Source organism: Loxodonta africana, chromosome 4 (genome assembly GCF_030014295.1).
Source record: "Loxodonta africana isolate mLoxAfr1 chromosome 4, mLoxAfr1.hap2, whole genome shotgun sequence".
In the NCBI taxonomy this organism is placed as follows: domain Eukaryota; kingdom Metazoa; phylum Chordata; class Mammalia; order Proboscidea; family Elephantidae; genus Loxodonta; species Loxodonta africana.
Genome location: NC_087345.1, coordinates 177,710,445 through 177,733,703, shown reverse-complemented (window position 1 = coordinate 177,733,703; position 23,259 = coordinate 177,710,445). Strand labels below are relative to the sequence as shown.

At 37.1% G+C, this 23,259-nt stretch overlaps 1 protein-coding gene across 5 annotated transcripts in view; it reads left to right on the top strand.

The window, feature by feature from the left end:
• The window catches only part of LARP4B (La ribonucleoprotein 4B), a 135,747-nt gene that overhangs the window by 83,443 nt on the left and 29,045 nt on the right, over positions 1-23,259 (top strand). For all 5 annotated transcript variants that reach the window (XM_064285070.1, XM_010590611.3, XM_064285071.1 and 2 more), the window contains 4 exons: positions 3-81; positions 1,744-1,880; positions 18,823-18,926; positions 21,625-21,735. In XM_064285070.1, the coding sequence (XP_064141140.1) occupies positions 3-81; positions 1,744-1,880; positions 18,823-18,926; positions 21,625-21,735 (431 nt within the window). The remainder of the gene's footprint in view (positions 1-2; positions 82-1,743; positions 1,881-18,822; positions 18,927-21,624; positions 21,736-23,259) is intronic.

Here is a 23,259-nt window from a genome sequence, read left to right as displayed (position 1 = left end):
AGGAGGAAATGAGTCTCAACCAGAAAGCCAAGAGGACCCCCGAGAAGTGCTTAAAAAAACATTGGAATTCTGCTTATCTAGGTAACAATGATAGTGGGTTTTCTAACACCTAATATCTATGGTGTTATGCGTTGGTTATTTTAAATGAATGTGGCATTTTGCATGGAAGAAAATAGAGTGTACATCAATTGAAAAATCTAGAATTTTGAATAATAACTTTTTGACATGTTGGAGAACTGAACGCAGTCATCCAGGTCATTGTTCCCCAAGTTGAGTCCACAAATTCACCGTATCATCTAGGTTACTCTTTGAAATACAGATTCCTGGACCATCACCCCTTACTTACTAAATCAGAATCTTTGAGGGTAGGGGCTTTAGAATCTTCAGTCTTAAAAAGAGATTCTTTAGCATAAGTTTGAGAACTATTTTCCTATACTGTTTCTCAAAATGTGCCAAACAATTACAGTAGTAGATTGTTTTACTTATAACTATATAAGTTTTAATACTGATATTGTTAGTTTTTTTTTTTTTTTTTTTCTTGAATAATACCTCTTCTCTTGAAAAATGCAGTAGAACCTTTAAAGTTCAGACATCAAAACTGGATTACAAAAAAGGTTAGCTTGGGTTAAATGTAATTTTCTTTGAGTGTGAAGATAACAGAAATATGTCACTGATTGGTGTGTTAAAATTTTGTATCAATAATGGTGATTTTTTCAGGCGTTTTCACAGAGGTGTCTGATGAGGACTGCCTCAAAGATAGTGGGGTTGCATGAGGTTGGAGGTGAGGGACCATGCTCTGGGTCTTCCTTCTATTTTCATATTTATTCACAAATTAATATATACTGACATTCCTTAAGAAGGAAAGATCCTGTTGATAGGTTGAAAACTGTAGCCCTATGCCATTCACAAACCCTTATCTATCCCTTGTATGGCCAGAGTCACCCTGTATATGAGAGATGGCTAGCCAAGATACGGGAAACAGAACAGCATGTCACTCTACAAATCAATTACTTCTGTTGAACTTTAAGATTGAGGGACATTGTAAGAAGTCCTGTGAAACCATTATTGTATTTAGTTTAGAGATGCTATTGAGACACTTGTTCACTACATCACACATTGTCTTTTTTATGAGAACTCTCAAGAATCATTTATCTTAGGGCAGAACACCAGGAAATACCTGATAGTCACCTAAACTACTGGTTATTTTGGGCTTACTTTTTTTTTATGACCTTGTGGGTAATGTCATTGATCGTTTTCCTTCTTTTTAATGCTGGCTGCTAGGAAGTGCAGAGTCAGATTTGCAGGCTCTCTAGCAACTGTTCCATACTATACAGCATGAATTTTGGGTATCAGCCTTGTCCCTGGCCTTTCTTCTTCATTCCGCTGGATTTCTTTAGTACTTAAAAATTTTTAATTACTAAAAATTTATAAGCCACTCAAATACTTTTTAGAAAAAAAGGTAACTTATAAGTAACTACATTTTAAAACATAATTATTTACTCATTAATTTTAATTGTATGAAGTGCAATATACTTTTGCATTTGCTGTCCGCCTTGCCATATTCTGAAAAAAATTTATCTGAGGTCACAGAGGTAGTAAATAACATGGGGTTTTAACTTAGATGTAGTCTAACTCCAAAGCCATACCATCCCACACTAGTACCTCGTGTGAAACTAATAGTGCTGTGGATAAAATTTCCTTTTAAAGAAGTATTAACCAGAAGAAACCCTTTTCTTTCACCAGGGAGAATCTTGCTAGTGATATGTACCTTATATCACAGATGGACAGTGATCAGTATGTGCCAATTACAACAGTAGCAAACCTTGACCATATCAAGAAACTCAGCACTGATGTGGATTTGATTGTTGAAGTGCTACGATGTAAGTAATGACTATTTAAAATGAATAATAGTTAATCTTTACAGCATTTTTCTCATCAGTATTTTCTCATTGGTATGAATCTTTAAAGGAGCCCTGATAGCACAGTAATTAAGGGCTCAGCTGCTAACCAAAAGATCAGCAGTTCAAACCCACCAGCCCCACTGCAGGAGAAAGATGGAGAAGTCTACTTCTGTAAATATTACAGCCTTAGAAACTCTGTGGAGCAATTCTGCTCTGTTCTGTACGGTCACTATGAGTCTGATTCAATTTGATAGCAAGGAGTTTTTGTTTTTAATGACTCTTTAAATCTCTATCCATTAAATTTTAAGGTGCTTGACGGTAAATCAAACCTCACATTGCCTTCTCACCATTCCCCATTATGCTTTGCCATTGAGTTGATTCTGACTATAGAGACCCAACAGGACAGAGTAGAACTGCCGCATAGGGTTTCAAAGAGCAGCTGGTGAATTTGAATTGCTGACCTTTTGGTCAGCAGCCAAGCTCTTAACCACTGCACCACCAGGGCTCCATTAGTGCCTTATATATAGCCTTTGAAAGCACTGACTGAATCCGTAATTGAAACTTCAGAAGTATAGATAGCCTGCTTTAAAAATTATGAGTCATTTGGATTAGAAGAGGAATCTTTTTAATGAACATTTCAAAGACAGCTGTTAAATAAAATTAATAGTATTCGTGGTTAAAGTGAAATATATTTTAATTACCATTTCTAGCAGCTAAAGGCCTTTATTTCAAATTTCAATTTTCTGCTTAAGTTTTGATGAAATGTTATTGCTTCTTAAAAGGATATTGTGAATGAAAATATTCCTTCACAATTTAGCAACATCAAAGGAACCTTCAAACATTACATTAGACACCCACAAGAATTTCAGGAAATGTAGGTATTTACAGTGTTACCTATTGTGTTACAACTATAGTTTGATTGTGTCTTCGTTTGCTTTGCAGAGTTAGTCTTCTACAGTCTTTTTGTTTTTTTTAAAGAGAGGAAAATAGCTTTACTGAGGCATAATTGAGATATAATAAATGAACAAGTATACAATTTGATAGGTTATGACCTACTTAAACATCTATGAAACCATCACCACAATCAAGATAATAAAGGTATCCATCACTAACAGTTTCCCTGTGCCCCTTTGTAATGCTTGCTTCACATCCAAGATGTCTTCACTTGGGAATAGTTTTATATTAAATGTATATATTGTATTTCTTCTTAAATCAAAAAAAAAAAAAAAAATTTTTTTTTTTTTTTTTTTTTTTTTCACTTCTTATAATAGGGCTACAAACACAAATGAGTTACTCTTACAGTTTCTCTCCTCAGGACTGGTGTGAGCATCCTTCACAAAGAAGACAGTCCGAATTATTGCCGCCTACCCCCACCCCCCCCAAACCCCCCCCACCCCCCCCCCCCCCGCGCCCGGAAACCCTGGTGGTATAGTAGTTAAGAGCTAGAGCTGCTGACAAAAGGTTAGCAGTTCAAATCTACCAGGCACTCCTTGGAAACCCTATGGGGCAGTTCTGCTCTGTCCTATAGGGTCACTATGAGTTGGAATTGACTCGACAGCAACAGATTTTTTTTTTGGTTTTAGACCCACCCCGGATTGTGCAACTGCCTAAATATTTTAAAGTGATTGACATTCCTATGCCTGAATAAAAGCCTCACTTCTCTCTTTACTGTTATTATCTATTGCTTATGCTTACATAGGAAATGTTTACATATTATCCCACTGGTTATTTGTACAGATGACACAGTCAGTGAAGGTTTTTTTTTATTGTGTGGATTTGGCTAAACAGTTGTATAAAGAGATGCCATCTTATCTTAGAACTTAGTTGGATTTTCTGTTCACAAATAAAAGTTGTGTTCCTGGGAAGTGCTTTAATGGAAATTTATTGAAGTATTTATAGCAGTCATCACTTCTATTTTTCTGCTCCTAGACAAATGTGGTAAGGTTATAGAATTACTGGGGCAGACAGTGATCTAAGAAACTGGCAGATCATAACCCATTAACTTTGAATCCTGAAAATTGTAGCACCGTTTCCCAAAATAATAATAAGCTTCTAAGTGTCTTTTTCTTTTACAGAGTCAATTTAGAAAAGAAATCTATATTATGTTTTCATTGAGTTTAGTTCAATCTAACCCACTTAAAAAAGCCAGCAGGTTTCTTGTACACACACACACACCCCTACACCCCTATATATATGTGTGTGTGTATATATGTATATATACGTATACATGCATACATACACTTCATTCAGTTAAAAGTCATTTTGGCTATTACTAGGAATCCCAGATTTAGTAATTCCTTTTAGGTATATCTTGGAAACTTTGCTGCCTCAGTGAGTATAATTTCTCAGTTGAATTTTTTTATTTTTTTGGTACTTTAGATGAAGGTTCCCAGAACAAATTAGTTTCTCTTTAAACAATACACATATCATTTTGTGACATTGGTTGCCAAGCACACAGCATGTCAACACTCCCTTTCTCGACGTTGGGTTCCCTATTAGCAGCTTTCCTGTCCCTTCCTGCGTTTTCGTCCTTGCCCCTGGGCTGGTGTGCCCATTTAGTCTCATTTTATTTTATATGCCTGTGTAATCTTTGGCAGAAGAGTGAATGAAACTCAGGAGTGAATTCAATACTCAGCTGAGTCTTGCTGGCGAGAGGTCATTCATGCAGACTATAAGTATATTTAATTGCTCTGTGTAGTTGCTTAAATGAGCTGTTTCCGTCTGTGAATGACATTGTCTCGCATCGCCATCCTATTTCCACCTGTCTGTTTCCAGCATGTATTTTTGGGAGCAACTTGAATTCTGTTACCCTCTATCAGTTTGTATTCAGCTTTTTAGTATCAGTTGTCTTTTTCACTCAATTTTTGGACAGAAGGGAATATATGTATATACGTAATAACATATGGTATCAGCATATTAGTTGGGGTTCTTCAGAGGGTAATGTAAGTTAGCCGCTGTGGGCAGAGTTCTCATCCAATGTTTAAATCTTACCCCAATCCCCAAAATGCCCAGCAGGGTCAGACACAAAGTAGACATTTAATTTTAATTCTATTTTACAATATGGTGCAATTCTAATGTTGATTGAGTTGCATAAATTATATTTTAGACAAGTCTCACATCATAATACACATGTAGAACATGGCATATCTGATTCAAACGATTTGTTTTTTACATCTCATACATTTGAAATCGCCAATTTAAAAAAAAAAAACACTTATTTGTTACTAGAGAATGGATAAATACATTGTGATATGTTCACACAGTGAATACTTAAAAAGAAAGCGGAGGCCATGGAAGCTCTGTAGACACATCGAAACTCCCTGAGGGACCAAATTACTGGGCTGAGGTCTATGGGGACCGTGGTCTCAGAGGACATCTAGCTCAGCTGGCATAACATAGTTTATAAAGAAAATGTTCTACATTCTATTTTGGTGAGTAGCGTCTGGTGCCTTAAAAGCCTGTGAGCAGTCATCTAAGGTATTCCACTGGTCTCACCCCTTCGGGAGCAAGGAAGAATGAAGAAAAGTAATGATACAACGGAAAGATTAGTCCAAAGCACCAATGGACCACATCTATCATGGCCTCCAGTAGACTGAGTCCAGTACAACTAGATGGTGCCCAGCTACCACCACTGACTGCTCTGACAGGTTTCACAATAGAGGGTCCTGGACAGAGTTGGAGGAAAAGGTAGAATAAAATTCTAACTCAAAAAGAAAGACCAGACTTGCTGGCCTGACAGAGACTGGAGAAACCCTGAGAGTATGGCCCCCGGACACCCTTTCAGCTCTGCAATGAAGTCACTCCTCAGGTTTACCCTTCAGCCAGGGATTCGACAGGCCCATAAAACCAAATGAGACTAAAGGGGCATACCAGCCCTGGGGCAAGGGCTAGAAACCCTGAGAGTACAGGAAAACCGGTAATAGGGAACCCCAGGTTGAGAAGGGAGAGTGTTGACATACCATGGGGCTGTTAATCAGTGTCATAAAACAATGTGTACTGTTTAACGAGAAACTAGTTTGTTCTATAAACCTTCATCTAAAGTACAATAAAAAAGCAAAGAAAAATGATGACCTTTGGTTTAAAAAAATGTTGATAATTAATGAAGCTAGGTTATAGGGATAATGTGGATGTTCATTTAAAAAAAACAAAAACCTGTTGCCGTTGAGTTGATTCTGACTTATAGCAATCCTACAGGACAGAGTAATGAATGTGGCCTTCGTGTCTCAAAAAGAATACATTTCAAAAAATTAATACAGGCTATTAAAGTATGTTTCCAAGCATGTCCAAGATGATACTGTTTTGGTTTTTACAGCTTTATTGAGGTAAAATTTACAAACCATAAATTTACTGACATTTTAAGTGTACAATTTGGTAAGTTTTGACATATTTGTATACCCATGAAACTACCACAAAAACAGCACATTCATCATCCCTCTTAAGTTTTCTTTTGCCGTTCCCTATCTCTGTCCCTTCCACAAGCAATCACTGATCTGCTTTCTGACATTACAGTTTGCATTTTCTAGAATTTTTATGTAAATGGAATCAGTCATGGTATGTCCCTCCCTTTCTTTTTCTGGTCTGGCTTCTTTCATTCATCATAATTATTTTGTTGTTGAGTGTATCAATAGATCATTGCTTTTTTGTGTGTGTGTGTGCTTTAAGTGAAAGTTTACAGATGAAGTCAGTCTCTCACACAAAAACTTAAATACACCTAGCTACGTACTCGCAATTGATCTCCCCTTAATGAGACAGCCCACTCCCTCCCTCCACTCTCTCTTTTCGTATCCACTTCACAAGCTTCTAACCCCCTCTACCCTCTCATCTCCCCTCCAGGGAGGAGATGCCAACATAGTCTCAAGCATCCACCTGATCCAAGAAGCTCACTCCTCACCAGCATCCCTCTCCAACCCACTGTCCACTCAAATACCTGTCTGAAGAGTTGGCTTTGGGAATGGTTCCTGTTCTGGGCCAACAGAAGGTCTGGGGGCCGTGACCACCAGGTCCTTTTAGTTACAGTCAGACCATGAAGTCTGGTCTTTTTACGAGAATTTGGGGTCTGCATTCCATTACTCTCCTGCTCCCTCAGGGGTTCTCTGTTGTGTTCCCTGTCAGGGCAGTCATCGCTTGTAGCCGGGTACCACCTAGCTCTTCTGATCTCAGGCTGATGTAGTCTGTGGTTTATGTGGCCTTTTCTGTCACTTGGGCTCATAATTTTTGTGTGTGTGTCCTTGTTGTTCTTCATTCTCCTTTGATCCAGGTGGGTTGAGACCAATTGATGCATCTTAGATGGCCACTTGCTAGTGTTTAAGACCCCGGACACCACTCTCCAAAGTGGGATGCAGACTGTTTTCTTAATAGAGTTTATTATGCAAGTTGACTTAGATGTCCCCTGAAACCATGGTCCCCAAACCCCCGCCCTTGCTCCGTTAGCCTTCGAAGCATTCAGTTTATTCAGGAAACTTCCTTTTGGTTTAGTCCAGTTGTGCTGACCTCTCCTGTACTGTGTGTTGTCTTTCCCTTCACCTAAAGTAGTTCTTATCTACTATCTAATTAGTGAATACCCCTCTCCCACACTCCCTCCCTGCCCGCTCTTGTAACTGTCAAAGAATTTTTTTTCTCTGTTTAAACTATTTCTCGAGTTCTTGTAATAATGATCTTATACAATATTTGTCCTTCTGCAACGAACTAATTTCACTCAGCATAATGCCTTCCAGATTCCTCCATGTTATGAAATGTTTCACAGATTCATCACTGTTCTTTATCAATGTGTAGTATTCCATGGTGTGAATATACCGTAATTTGTTTATCCATTCATCCATTGATGGGCACCTTGGTTGCTTCCATCTTTTTGCTACTGTAAACAGTGCTGCAGTGAACATGGGTGTGCATATATCTGTTCGTATAAAGGCTCTTATTTCTCTAGGATATATTCCCAGGAGTGGGATTGCTGGATTGTATGATAGTTCTGTTTCTAGCTTTTTAAGGAAGTCCCAAATCGATTTCCAAAGTGGTTATACCATTTTACATTCCCACCAGCAGTGTATAAGTGTTCCAGCCTTTCCACAGGCTATCTAAGATTTATTATTTTGTGTTTTTTAGATTAATGCCAGCCTAGTTGGAGTGAGATGGAATCTCATTGTAGTTTTGATTTGCATTCCTCTAATGGCTAATGATTGTGAGCATTTCCTCATGTATCTGTTAGCTACCTGAATGTCTTCTTTAGTGAAGTATCTGTTCATATCTTTTGCCCATTTTTTAATTGGGTTATTTGTCTTTTTGTAGTTGAGTTTTTGCAGTATCATGTAGATTTTAGAGATCAGATGCTGATTGGGCATAACATAGCTAAAAACTTTTTCCCAGTCTGTAGGGTAATGTTTTTACTCTTTTGGTGAAGTCCTTAGATGAGCGTAGGTGTTTGTTTTTTAGGAGCTCCCAGTTATCTAGTTTTTCTTCTGCATTGTTACTAATGTTTTGTATGCTGTATATGCCATGTATTAGGGCTCCTAACATTGTCTCTATTTTTTCTTCCATGATCTTTATGGTTTTAGATTTTATCTTTAGGTCTTTGATCCATTTTGAGTTCATTTTTGTGCATGGAGCGAGGTATGGATCTTTTTTCATTTTTTTTTTTTAGCAGCTGGATATCCAGTTATGCCAGCACCATTTGTTAAAAAGACTGTCTTTTCCCCTTTTGACTGTTTTGGGGCCTTTGTCAAATATGAACTGCTCATATGTGGATGGATTCTCAATTCTGTTCCATTGGTCTATGTACGTGTTGTTATACCACTACCAGGTTGTTTTGACTACTGTGGCGATATAGTAAGTTCTAAAATCGGGTATGGTAAGGCTTCCCACTTTGTTCTTCTTTTTCAGTAATGCTTTACTTATTAGGGCCTCTTTGCCTTCCATATGAAGTTGGTGATTTGTTTCTCCATGTCATTAAAGAATGTTGTTGGAATTTGTATCAGAATTGCATAAAATCTATAGATAGCTTTTGGTAGAATAGACATTTTTATAATGTTAAGTCTTCCTGTCCATGAGCGAGGTATGTTTTTCCACGTATTTAGGTCTCTATTGGTTTCTTGCAGAAGTGTCTTGTAGTCTTCTTTGTATGAGTCTTTTACATCTCTGGTAAATTTATTCCTAAGTATTTTATCTTCCTGGGGACTACTGTAAGTGGTACTGATTTGGTGATTTCCTCTTCGATGTTCTTTTTGTTGATGTAGAGGAATCCAACTGATTTTTGTCTGTTTATCTTTTATCCCAATACTGTGCTGAACTCTTCTGTTAGTTTCAGTAGTTTTCTTGAGTATTCCTTAGGGTTTTCTGTGTATAAGATCATGTCATCTGCAAAGAGAGATAATTTTACTTCTTCCTTGCCAGTCTGGATGCCCTTTATTTCTTTATCTAGCCTAGTTGCTCAGACTAGGACCTCCAGCACAATGCTGAGTAAGAGTGGTGATAAAGGGCGTCCTTGTCTGGTTCCCGATCTCGGGAATGCTTTCAGACTCTCCATTTAGGATGACGTTGGCTGTTGGCTTTGTATAAATGCCCTTTATTATGTTGAGGAATTCCCCTTCTATTCCTATTTTGCTGAGAGTTTTTATCACGAATGGGTGTTGAACTTTGTCAAATGGCTTTTCTGCATCGATTGATATCTTTCGTTTTATTTATGGATGGATTACATTAATTGTTTTTCTAATGTAGAACCATCCCTGCATACCTGGTATGAATCCCACTTGGTCATAGTGAATTATTTTTTTGATATGTTGTTGAATTCCATTGGCTAGAATTTTGTTGAGGATTTTTGCATCTAAGTTCATGAGGGATATAGGTCTGTAATTTTCTGTTTTTGTGGTGTCTTTATCTGTTTTTGGTATCAGGGTTATGCTGGCTTCATAGAATGAGTTTTGGAGCATTCCATCCTTTTCTATGGTCTGAAATGCCTTTAGTCGTAGTAGTGTTAACTCTTCTCTGAAAGTTTGGTAGAACTCCGCAGTGAAGCTGTCAGGGCCAGGGCTTTTTTTTGTTGGGAGTTTTTTGATTACCTTTTCAATCTCTTCTTTTGTAATGGGTCTGTTTAGTTGTTCTACTTCTGTTTGTGTTAGTTTAGGTAGGTAGTGTGTTTCTAGGAGTTCATTCATTTTTTCTATGTTTTCAAATTTGTTAAGAGTACAATTTTTCATAGTAATCTGATATGATTCTTTTAATTTCAGTTGGGTCTGTTGTAATATCGCCCATCTCAATTCTTATTTGAGTTGTTTGCTTCATCTCCTGTTTTTCTTTTGTCAGTTTGGCCAGTGATTTATCAATTTTGTTGATTTTTTTTTTTCCCAAAAAACCGGCTTTTGGTCTTGTTAATTCTTTCAGTTGTTTTTCTGATTTCTTTTTCATTTAGATCTGCTCTAATTTTTATTGTTTGTTTTCTTCTGGTGCCTGTGGGTTTCTTTTGTTGCTCTCTTTCCATTTGTTCAAGTTGTAGGGATAATTCTTTGATTTTCGCCCTTCTTTTTGGATGTGTGTATTTATTGATATAAATTTGACCTCTGGTCACTGCTTTCGCTGTGTCCCAAAGGTTCTGATAGGAAGGAAGTGTTTTCATTCTCATTGAATTCTATGAATTTCTTTATTCCATCCTTAATGTCTTCTATAGTCCTGTCTTTTCTGAGCAGGGTATAGTTCAGTTTCCAAGTGTTTGATTTCTTTTCCGTGCTTTTTCTGTTCTTGATTTCCACTTTTATCACCTTATGCTAGAAAAGATGCTTTGTGGTATTTCAGTGTTTTGAATTCTGCTAAAGCTTGCTTTTATTACCTAATATGTGGTCTATTCTAGAGAATGTTCCATGTGCACTAGAAAAGAAAGTATACTTGGTTGCTGTTGGGTGGAGTGTTCAGTATATGTCTGTGAGGCCAATTTGGTTAATTGTGGCATTTAGGTCTTCCACGTCTTTATTGAGCTGCTTTCTGGATTTACTGTCCTTCACGTAAAGTGGTGTGTTGAGCTCTGCTAATATTATTGCTGACCTGTGTATTTCACTTTTCAGTGCTGATAGAGTTTGTTTTATGTATCTTGCAGCCCTGTCATTGGATGCATAAATATTTAATATGGTTATATCTTCTTGGTATGTTTTTCCTTTAATCATTGTATAGTGTCCTTCCTTATCCTTTATGATGGATTTAACTTTCAAGTATATTTTTTCAGAAATTAATGTTGCCTCTTCTGCTCTTTTTTTGATTGATGTTTGCTTGATAATATTTTTTCGATCCTTTGAGTTTAAGTTTGTGTCTCTAAGTCTAAGATGTGTCTCTTTTAGCCAGCATATTGACGGATCGTGTTTTTTAATCCGTTCTGCTACACTCTGTCTCTTTATTGGCGCATTTAGTCCATTTGCATTCAGGGTAATTATGGATAGGTATGAATTTATTTAGTGGTATGATTTTGGTGTCTTTTTGACAGTTTTCTTTTTCCCCACTGTATTTTATCTGCTGAGTAGATTATATTTATATATTGTCCTTTCCTCATATTCATTGCTGTCAATTTTGTTTCTGCTGAGTCTCTGTTTTTTTCTTGTATTTTATTTTGATGTGTAGGATAGTTTGTCTGCTTTGTGGTTACCTTATTATTTACCCCTATTTTTCTAAATTTAAGCCTAACTTTGATTTCTTTGTATCACTGTATCTTTTTCTCCATATGGAGTATCTATGACTACATTTCTTAGTCTCTCTTTACTGTCTTAATGTTTTCTTCTTTTACATAATAACATAACTGTTACCCTGTTTTGAGCTTTTCTTTTAAAATCCTGCTTTGTTTTTTTGATTTCCCTGTCTGGGTTGACTTCTGATTACTCTGCCCAGTGTTCTAGTCCTGTGTTGATACCTGATATTATTGATTTTCTAACCAAAGAACTCCCTTTAGTATTTCTTGTCATTTTGGTTTGGTTTTTATGAATTCCCTAAACTTGTGTTTATCTAGAAATGTCCTAATTTCACCTTCATTTTTGAGAGACAGTTTTGCTGGGTATATGATTCTTCGCTGGCAATTTTTTTCCTTCAATTTTTTTGAATAAGTCATCGCATTGCCTTCTTGCCTGCGTGGTTTCTGCCGAGTAGTCTGAGTTTATTGTTATTGGCTGTCCTTTGTAGGTGACTTTTCATTTATTCCTACCTGTCTTAAAATTCTCTCATTACCTTTGCTTTTGGCAAGTAAGATTATAATATGTCTTGGTGACTTTCTTTTAACATCTACATTATGTGGAGTTTGATGGGCATCTTGGATAGATATCTTCTCATCTTTCATGATATCAGGGAAGTTTTCTGCTGACACATCTTCAACAATTCTGTCTGTATTTTCTGTTACCCTCCCTGTTCTGGCACTCCAATTACTCGTAGGTTATTCCTCTTGGTGGAGTTCCACATGATTCCTAAGGTTTCTTCATTTTTTTAAATTCTTTTATCTCATTTTTCTTCAAATGTGTTAGCGTCAAGTGATTTATCTTCAAGTTCAGAAATTCTGGCTTCCACTTCCTCAGTTCTGCTCCTCTGACTTTGTATTGAGTTGTCTATTTCTGTAATTTTATTGTTAATCTTCTGAGTTTCTGGTTGCTGTCTGTCTTTGGATTTTTCCAGCTTATTATATTTTTCTTTATGTTCCTGAATAATCTTTTTAATTTCTTCCATTGCTTTATCTGTGTGTTCCTTGGCTTGTCGTGCATATTGCCTTGTTTCCTTCCTGATATCTCGAAGGGTTCTGTATATTACTCTTTTGTATTCTGCCACTGGTAATTCCAGGAAGGCACTTTCATCTAGACGATCCCTTGATTCTTTGTTTTGAGAGCTTGTTGAAGTGATCGTGGTCTGTTTCTTTATGTGACCTGATATTGACTGTTGTCTCCAAGCCATCTATAAGTTATTGTATTAGTTTATTTTATGTTTGGGTACTGTGTCGTAGCTTCTTGCTTTGCTTTGTTTTGTTTTGATATGCCCAAATGTGTTGGTCAAGTGAGGTAGCTTGATTATTTTTGCCTTTAGAACCCTGATGTCCTGTCCCCAGATGGCTAGCACTGTTATCAGGTATATCAGTCTAGGAGTCCATTCAATTTTCTTGTATGAATTCAGCTCAAATGTCCAGATAGCTGATCATCAAATGTGTGGTACAGGCTGTGTCCTGCAGTCTTAGAGTGGCAGGGGTGATTGGCGTAGGTACTGGTATCTTGTTGCAACCGAGGGTCACACTCCGAATAAGGCAGGGTGCTGAGAATTGTCCTGCATGTGTCTCTGAGGAAAGAGTGTCCCTGATCCCTAGAGCATACAGGTGGGTGGGTTCTGCAGATGGACCACGGGCACCGAATGTTTTTGGTTGTAAGGACTGGGAGGTTCCAGTTATCCTTGGACCCCTGTCGCGAGTGGCTGGGTGACGTGAGTGGTGCTACCAGTCCTTAGGCCCCTGATTTGTGTATGCGAGGACCCTGTTTAATAAGCAGAGCAATGTCAGACGTCAAACACCCACCTCTTCTCTGCACAGCTGAAACGGTTGGAGTGTGCCAACAAGGGCCCATTCTCCTGAAATAGGCCCACACAGGTACATGCCAAGGGGTAAGGTATTCAAAGTCCTCGGACAGTTTATGCCTGGGTAGGAGCCGCTTCTGTCCTGAGCTCCCCCTGTTAATGGAGCTGGCAAATTATTTCTTCCCCCAATTGTAAATTTTTTCCTTCTCCAAGGCGGGGGGCGGTGGGGGGGATGGCTGTAGGCACTCAACAGGGCCTCTCTCAGGCCCAGAGAATTCAGCCGCTGAAGCCAGCTGGGGGTGGGGGGGGGCATGGTTAAATATATGCAAGTACTTAGCTTTTGCCGAGAGCGCTATGCTCTGGTTCCGGAGGTGTGAGTTGGTCGTGTGGCTGTCTGCTTCTCCCTGAGGAAACTGCAGCCGAATGCTAGTACTAGCCTGCCACCACCGCTCTGGGAATGGTGCCTGAGGGCTACCCACGATTCAGGTTCAGCAACTCCTCTCTGTTTCTGAACTGACTCTTCCTCCCCCTACCCCTCAGTTCGTTTTCTAAGCTTGCATTTGATGCTCAAGGCTCCTAGCTTGTCATAAATATATTCATTTCTCTTGTTTCTTCTGGTCTTTGTTGTAAAGAGGGCTTGCTGGAAGCATCTGTGTAATCCACCATCTTGGCTCTGCCTCCAGGTCATTGCTTTTTATTAATGAGTAGTGTTTCATTGATACATATACCATAATTTGTTTATCCATTCACTAGTTGTTGGACACTGAGGTTATTGCTAGGTTTTGAGTATTACAGAAAGAGTTGCTATGAACATTCATGTAAAAATCCTTGTATATATGCTTTCATTTCTCTTTGGTAAATACCTAGGAGTGGAATATCTGGATAATTTGGTAAGTGTGTGTTAACTTTGTGGAATTGCCCAACTCTTTTTAAAAGTGGCTGTACTGTGCACTTCTTTAAGGAGCCCTGTTGGTGCAGTCATTAAGCACTAGTCTTCTGACCGAAAGTTCGGCAGTTGGAATCCACCAACGGCTCTGTGGGAGAAAGATGTGGCAGTCTGCTTCCCAAAAAATTTACAGCCATGGGAACCCTGTGGAATCGACTGGACAGCACACAACAATAATTTAATTAATGTGGTGAATTGCATTGCTTGATTTTGGATTGGTAAACCAACCTCGCATTACTGAGAAAAATCCTACTTGTCATGACTTAGTACCATTTTTATATATTGTTGTATTCAGTTTACCAAAATGTTGGTAAGAAGTTTTACATCTCTGGTGGTGAGGGATATTGGGCTGTAGTGGTTTATTTTGGTTGGTTGGGGATTTTTGTTGCTGTTGTTCTGTATTTCTTTGTGTAGGTTGTGTACCAGTACGGCTGGCTTCATACAATGATTTGGGAAGTATTCACTTTTCTTGAATGTTTTGTAAGAGTTTGTACTGCAGAACTGAGGCTACCTTTTTCTTTTTTAAGATTTCTTTTCTTTCTTTGTGTGTGTGCTATCTTGATGAAGGTTTACAGAGCAAATTAGTTTCTCCTTAAACTATTAATGCACACATTTTTTTGTTGCCGCCCTACAACTTGTCAGCACTCTCCCTTTCTTCACCTTGAGTTTCCCATTTCCATTCGTCCAGCTTTCTGTCCTGTCCTGCCTTCTCATCCTTGCCCCTGGGCTGGCGTGCCCATTTAGTCTTGTGCGCATGGTTGAGCTACATGTATCATTGTTTGTTTTATGGGCCTGTCTAATCTTTAACTGAAGTGCAAACCCCAGGAGTGACTTCAATACTGAGTTAAAAGTGTGTCCAGGGGCCATACCCTGGAATTTCTCCCATCTCTGTTAGACCAGTAAGTCTGGTCTTTCTTTTTGAGTTAGCGTTTTTGTTCTACGTTTTTCTCCAGCTCTGTCCAGGACCCTCTATTGTGAAACCCGTCAGAACAGTCATTGGTGGTAGCCGGGCACCATCAAGTTGTGCTGGATTCAGTCTGGTGGAGGCTGCTTGTAGTTGTGGTCCATTAGTCCTTTGGACTAATCTTTCCCTTGTGCCTTTGGTTTTCTTCATTCTCCCTTGCTCCAGAAGGGGTGGGACCAGTGGAATATCTTCAATGGCTGATCACAATCTTTTAAGATCCCAGACCCTACTCACCGAGGTGGGATGTAGAACATCTTCATAAACTGTATTATGCTGTTTGAGTTAGATGTCCCTCAAGATCATGGTCTCCAGTCCTCAGCCTGGTAATTCACTCTCCCAGGGAATTTGGATGTGTCTATGAAGCTTCTGTGACTTTGCCTTGGTCAAGTTGTGCTGACTTCCCCAGTGTTGTGCACTGTCTTACCCTTCACCAAAGTTACTATTTATCTATTGTCTAGTTAGTGTTTTTTTCCCTCTCTACCCCTCACCTCTCTCATAACCATCATAGATTGTTTCTGTCTGTAAACTTTTTCATGAGTTTTTATAGTAGTGGTCTCATACAATATTTGTCCTTCGGCGATTGACTTATTTCACTCAGCATAATGGCTAGTAATTGTAAGCATTTCCTCTTGTGTCTGTTAGCCTCCTGAATGTCTTCTTTGGTAAAATGTCTGTTTATATCCTCTGCCCATTTTTTAATTGGATTATTTGTCTTTTTGTTATTGAGGTGTTGAAGTATTCTATAGATTTTAGAGGTTAGACCCTTGCCAGATATATCATAGCTGAAAATTTTTCCCCAGTCTGTAAGTTCTGTTTTTAGTCTTTTGGTGAAGTCCTTTGATGAGCCTAAGTAATTTTCAGGCACTCCCAGTTATCTAGTTTATCTTCTGTTGTTTGTGCATTGTTAATTCCGGTTCGTATTGAGTTTATACTGTGTGTTAGGGCACCTAGACTTGTCCCTAATTTTTCTTCCATGATCTTTATCCTTTTAGGTTTTACTTTTAGGTCTTTGATCCATTTTGAGTTAGTTTTTGTGTGTGGTGTGAGGTATGGATCCCGTTTCAGTTTTTTACAGATGGACATCCAATTTTGCCACCAACATTTGTTCAAGATACTGTCTTTTCCCTATTTAATGGATTTTGGGGTTTTGTCGAAGATCAGGTGACCATAGTTGGACAGATTTACATCTGGGCTTTCGATTCTGTTCCATTGGTTAATGTGTCTGTTGTTGTACAAGTACCAGGCTATTTTGACTACCATAGCTGTGTAGTTGGTTCTGAGGGTAGGCAGCAGGAGTACTCCTACTTTATTCTTCTTCAATACTGCTTTATTTATCTGGGGCCTCTTTCCTGTTCAAAGAAATTTAATGATTAGTTTTTCCGTTTTGTTAAAGAATGCTGTTGGTATTTGGATTGGGATTGAATTGTATTTGTAGATTGCTTTGGGTAGAATTGACATTTTCTTACTGTTGAGTCTACCTGTCCATGAGCATGGTATGTTTTTCCATTTATGTAGGTCTCTTTTGGTTTCTTGCAGTAGTGTTTTGTAGTTTTCTTTGTATAGGTCTTTTACATCCCTGGTTAGATTTATTTCTAAATCTTTTATTTTCTTTGCAGAGTTCGTTTTATTTGGTTTATAGGAATCCAACTGATTTTTGTATGTTTATCTTGTATCCTGTTACTCTGCCAAATCTTTCTGTTGGTTTCAGTAGTTTTCTTGTGTTTTTTATAATATCATAAAAATATATATATATAATATATATGTATAAAATGTCTTATCATCTGCAAACAGGGATGGTTTTACTTCTTCCTTACCAACTTTGATGCCCTTTATTTCTTTTTCTTGCCTTATCGCTCTAGCTAGGACTTCGAGCGGAAGGTCAAATAGGAATGATGATAAGGGGTATCCTCATCTTTTTCCTTTTCTCAAGGAGAATGTTTTCAGCCTCTCTTCACTGAGAATGATGTTGGCTGTTGGTTTTGTATAAACCAAAAAAAAAAACCAAACCCATTGCCATCAAGTTGATTCTGACGTATAAAATAGATACCCTTTATTATGCTGAGGAATTTCCCTTCTATTCCTATCTTATAGAAAGTTTCTGTCCGGAATGGGTGTTGGACTTTATCGAATACCTTTTCTGTGTTAATTGAGATGATCATGTGATTCTTTTGTTTTTAACATGTGGTGGATTATGTTGATTGATTTTCTAACGTTGAATCATCCTTGCATACCTCATATGAGTGTCACTTGGGCAGGTCGTATTATTTTTTGAAGGTGATGCTGAATTCTCTTGGCTAGAATTTTTGCATCTATATTCATGAGAGATATTGGTCTGTAGTTTTCTTTTTTTGTGGCCTGGTTTTGGTATCAGTTATGCTGGCTTTATAGAGAATGAATTGAGAAGTATCCTTTCTTTTTCCATGTTCAGAAATAAGTTAAGTAGTACTGATGTGAGCTTTTTTCTGAATATTTGGTACAATTCTCCAGTGAAGTCATGCGGGCCACTGCTTTTTTTTTTTTGTTGGGAGTTTTTTTTTGTTTTGTTTTGTTTTTAATTATTTTCAGTCTCTTCTCTTGTTATGGGTCTATTCAGATTTTCTACCTCAGTTTGTGTTAGTTGAGGTAGGGAATGCGTTTCTAGAAATTTGTCCATATCCTCTAGGTTTTCAAACTTGTTTTTCATAGTACTTTTTTTTTTTCTGTTAGGATCCTTTTTATTTCAGTTGGGCCTGTTGTAATGTCCCCCATTTCATTTCTTATTTGAGATATTTGCTTTCTCTTGGGAATGTATCTATTTCATGTAAATTTTCAAATGTATTGGTATGAAGTTATTGGTAATATTATCTTATTATTCTGTTAATATTAGTAGAGTTTCATTCCTGATACTGACAAATTGTATCTTTGTGATGATGAAAAGTTTTATGTCCTGATTATGCTGATGAAAATATGCTACATCTAAGCGTGTGATGCGATTTCATAGAAATATATATATCAAAAAACAACATAACAAAAAAAGAGTGCATGTAAAAACTGATGATGCTGAATAAGATCTGTACTTGAGTTAGTAGCATTGTACCAACCAACATTAGTTTCCTTGTTTTGGCAATGTACATTGGTTATGTAAGATATAAGCTATTTCAAAATAAAAAATTATAATAATTGTTTTATTTTAGAGACTTGTAAAAAGGAGAACATTACCAATCCTGAATCTTTAATCTGTTTTTAGTGTTTGAGCTGTTTAGAACTTTGTTTTATAGTGTTAAATTTATTTTCTTATAGGACTCTAAAATTTGTCATGCTCTTTAATTTTTAAAAGTTTGGCATGCAAGATTTGTTTAAAACCTTTTGATAGTTTGTCTTGTCCGTTATATATAGTTTTCTTTAACATGTGCAGTAACAATAGTGCATATAAAATATTCCATTGGAGTATTTATATCATCATAGAATATAAATAATTGATTTTTGTATTACTTTTATTTTACCACTCATTTTTCTTCTCTTTATAGCATTACCTTTAGTCCAAGTGGATGAGAAGGGAGAAAAAGTAAGGCCAAATCAAAATCGTTGCATAGTAATACTGCGTGAAATATCTGAATCTACCCCTATAGAAGTAAGTAATTTCTCCTCTGAAGGATACTTGAAAATTTTCTCTTGGGTTTTTTGTTTTATGTTTACTTGAGGGTTTTCTGGAGGGTGTATTTTTAAGTAAATACTTAGGGTATCACTTCTTTTTTTCCCAGAATTTACATACACTGATAGTTAAAAAGTGATTCATATATGAGTGGTTCTCAAACTTTGTGGTATCAAGACTCCTTTACACATTTTATATTAAAGAAGTAGAATTAATTTATTTCAGAGTCTAGAAATTGAAAGTGAGGAAAATTTAAAGTATTTGTTTAAAAATAGCAATAATAAACATACAAGTTAAGATAAAGAACATTTTTATGATAAGCTTTAAAACAAAATATGTGGCAAAATTTTTTGTGAAAAATACAGTGAATATTAGTGTAGTTTACTGCTTGAATTGAGCTAACGTGTCAGCTTTTTTACTCACCAGTGATTTTGCACCATCCGCGCAAATGTCATCTTAGTAAAAAAGGCAAAAATACCTTTTTTATTTTGAGGAGTGCTGGTTTAGGCAATAATCCCAAGAAACCACAATATTGGATAATTTAATAACAACAAAAAGTGAATGTGCCATTACTACATTGCTGTGAATCTGTTAGAAATTGTCCAAATACTTAATCTAAGTTGCATTGTATAGTAAAACACACTGATAGTTATGCTTTGAGATAATGAAGAAAAATCTGGTATAAGGTGCTGGGAGCTGAGCTAGTCAAATTAATTCATAGCCGCTTCACGATATCACATCTGTCTGGTCTGAGGACTCCTGAAAGAATACAATAAGATCAGCTTGTCATGTGTCCTATGCTTTAAGCCAAAGCTGTTCATACGATAAATCTTTTTTAGTACTTTATCTACAAGTATTTAATAATAGAAATGTTAAGATGCCAGTTCTCCCTCAAAATAGAAATGTTACCATTATGTTATTACTTCCAAGGTTCATCTTTTCAGATGATTGAAAGGACAAGGTTTCCCACAGAGATCCTTCTTTGAAATTTCATATGTTGGGTTTAAGTATGTTGTTGTTAGGTGTTTTCAAGTCTGTTCCCACTCATAGTGACCCTATGTACAACAGAAGGAAACTCTGTCCAGTCCTGTGCTGTCCCCACAGTTTTTGTTATGCTTGAGCCCATTGTTGCAACCACTGTGTCAGTCCATCTCATTGAGGGTCTTCCTCTTTTTCGCTGACCCACTACTTTACCAAGCATGGTAAATACCATCCTGCTATTTTCTATTTGTCTCCTGTTCTTTGTTCTTCTCTCCCCTCCCCACCCCACACACTTTCTTTTGGGTTAAATAGTTACATTTATCTCCTTTTTTTTAGCTTGTGAGGCATAACTCTTTGCTTTGCTTTTCAGTGGTTGCTTTAGGGCTTATAGGTGACATCTTTAATGTAATCAAAGCCTGCCATTAATTAATGGTATACCACTTCTTTTTGCCTTACAACAGTATTTCTTCGTTTTCCCACTTCTGTCTTTTGTGCTATTGTTCTCATGAGTTTTAAATCTGCATAGGTATAATCTCCGCAATGTATTGTTGCTTAAAACAGTCAGTTTTCCATTTACAGTGCTTTTCATTCCTTTGTATCCAGACCTCTATCTGGTATCATTTTCCTTTTTCCTTGAAAGACTTCCCTTAAAATTTCTTGTGGTGCCGGTCTACTGGTGTAAATTTTTTTCAGCTTTTGTACGTGTGAGAAAGTCTTTATTTCACCTTCATTTATGGCAGATATTTTTGCTGGGTATAGAATTTTGGCTTGACAGGTTTGTGTGTGTGTGTGTGGTGTTTGTTTTAAAAAGGTCATTCCACTGCTTTTTCCAATGGTTATTTTTATCTTAGTTTCTCTGTTTATAATGAGTCTTCTTTCTCTCTAGCTGCTTGGAAGATTTTTACCTCTGGTTTTAAGCCATTTGATTTTGATGTGCCTTGGTTAGTTTTTTTTTTTTTTTTCAAGTTTTTGTGCTTAAAGTTCAACGAGCCATTACATCTATTCAAATATTTTTTCTCTTTTCTCTGCATCTAACCTGCTGTTAGTTCCACTCAGTGTAGTTTTCATTTCAGACATTGTATTTTTCATCTCCAGTAATTTGGGGGGTGGGGGTGGGCTTTTTTTTTTTTTTTTTTTTGGTAAAACTCTTCCATGTCTATTTAACGTGCTCAGTCTTTTACCTTTGTGGACATATGGGATATATATTCAATACCTATTTTAATGCCATTGCCTACTATTCTATTATGCATATTATTTCTGAATCTATTTTGATTGATTCGTGTTTCTCCTCATTATGGGTTATATTTTTCTGCTTCTTTGAATGCTTGGTAATTTTTGATTAGATGTCCTACTTTTTGAATTTCACCTTACTGTGTAGTGAATATTTTTGTATTTTTATAAATATTCTTGTGCTTTGTTTTGAGACACAGTTAAATTACTTGGAACCAGTTTGATCCTTAGGTAGGATTTGGGTAGCTTTACCTTAGCTCTGATTTTTCCCCACTACAGAGGCAATACCTTCCTCAGTACTTTATCTGATGTCCTGTGAATTGTGAGGGTTTCCACTCCAGCTGGTGGGAAGACAAACCATTCCTAGACCTAAGGATATGGTCCCTAAAAGAATCCATTTATTTGTAGTTTGGTGAGAGCAAAAAGTGGCATAACTGAGAATTAATTTTCAACCTATTTTCTGCAGGAAGTAGAAGCACTTTTTAAAGGAGATAATTTACCGAAATTTATAAACTGTGAATTTGCCTATAATGATAATTGGTTTATCACATTTGAAACAGAAGCTGATGCACAACAGGTAAGCTCTTTCTACCACCACCCCATGGAGTACACAATTCACCAATATTTTATTAGTAGTATATAGTGAGACTAAGGAAACCCTGGTGGCATAGTGGTTAAGCATTGGGCTGCTAACCAAAAGGTCAGCAGTTCCAATCCACCAGGTGCTCCTTGGAAACCCTATGGGGCAGTTCTACTCTGCCTTATAGGGTTTGCTGTGAGTCAGAATCAACTTGACGGCAATGGGTTTTTTAGTGAGACTAAATTCCAGCTTTGATGTTAACATAGCATTGTGGTGAAAGTTTAAATATAAAGTACAGAGGAAACCATGTTGTAGAAATTTAGATTAGACCTTTTTTGCAGCAATATAGTAGGCTCCTGGGTGGCACAAGTGGTTTGCTCTCAGCTACTGAAAGGTTGGTGGTTCATACCCACCCAGCAGTACTGTGGAAGAAAGGTCTGGTGATCTGCTTCCATAAAGATTACATCCAAGAAGACCCTATGGAGCAGTTCCACTCCACAGCACATGGGGTCACTGTGAATCAGAGGTGACTCAACAGCAGTCGGTTTAATTTTGGGTTTTTTGTAGCAGTATAAAAAGCATGTGACAGTATTTTCTAAGGACATTTTAAGACAAGCAGCCTAGGAAGATCATGTCTGTTAGTCTGTGTAGGCAGAGAGTATTTTTAATATTTAAAAAATGTGGAAAATTTGAACCTAATATTAATGCTTGTCACTAAGTATCACTGCGTGTTGCATGATATTTTTTAAGGCATTGAGAAATTAGCTCTTACGAAGTGACATAAACAAACAAAAAACTAAACTGTTGCCCTCGAGTCGATCCCATCCCAACTTACTCCTTATGTCACCTTAAAAGGAGTAGCTCCTTATGTAACTTGTGATGAGTTAAGATCGTTTCCCTGCCCTTAAAGGGGGAAACAAATGAACAAATGAACATGCACAGAGGACACCAATATATTGTAAGGTGCTGAAGGGTGTAAATGTTTATTGAGTGTTCTGAAAAGAAAAAACAAAAATCTGGAAGATGAGTTTTAATTGGGTAGAAGAGGAAAGAAATAGGACCAAGGGAATGGGATATAAGAATAACCATGCTTGTGAATCAGGGTGTTAACTGTCATGATGTGCGTGGTAAATATTGTTGGATAAGGGTGAATTAGATTTTACAGAGTCTTCAAAGTTAATTTTAATTTGGAGAAGAACAAGGAGCTACATAAATATTGACTTTTGAATATTAGAATCCTGATCTTGTCCTCAGTTTATCTCCATTCCTGCCTAGCATTTCCCGTCCGACACTTTGTAATCCCAGTTTCAAATTGGGATTATTACTAGGAGCTTGGTACTTATTGTTTTGCCCTAGATCAGGATTCTTAGCCCATGGTCTATGGGAGACATTTATGTTACCTATTATGTCTAAAATTGTATGCAGTGGTATATGAGAATTTTGGGTAGCAGTTCCATAGTTTTTATCAGATTTTTTATTATGTCTAAAATTGTATGCAGTGGTTTATGAGAATTTTGGGTA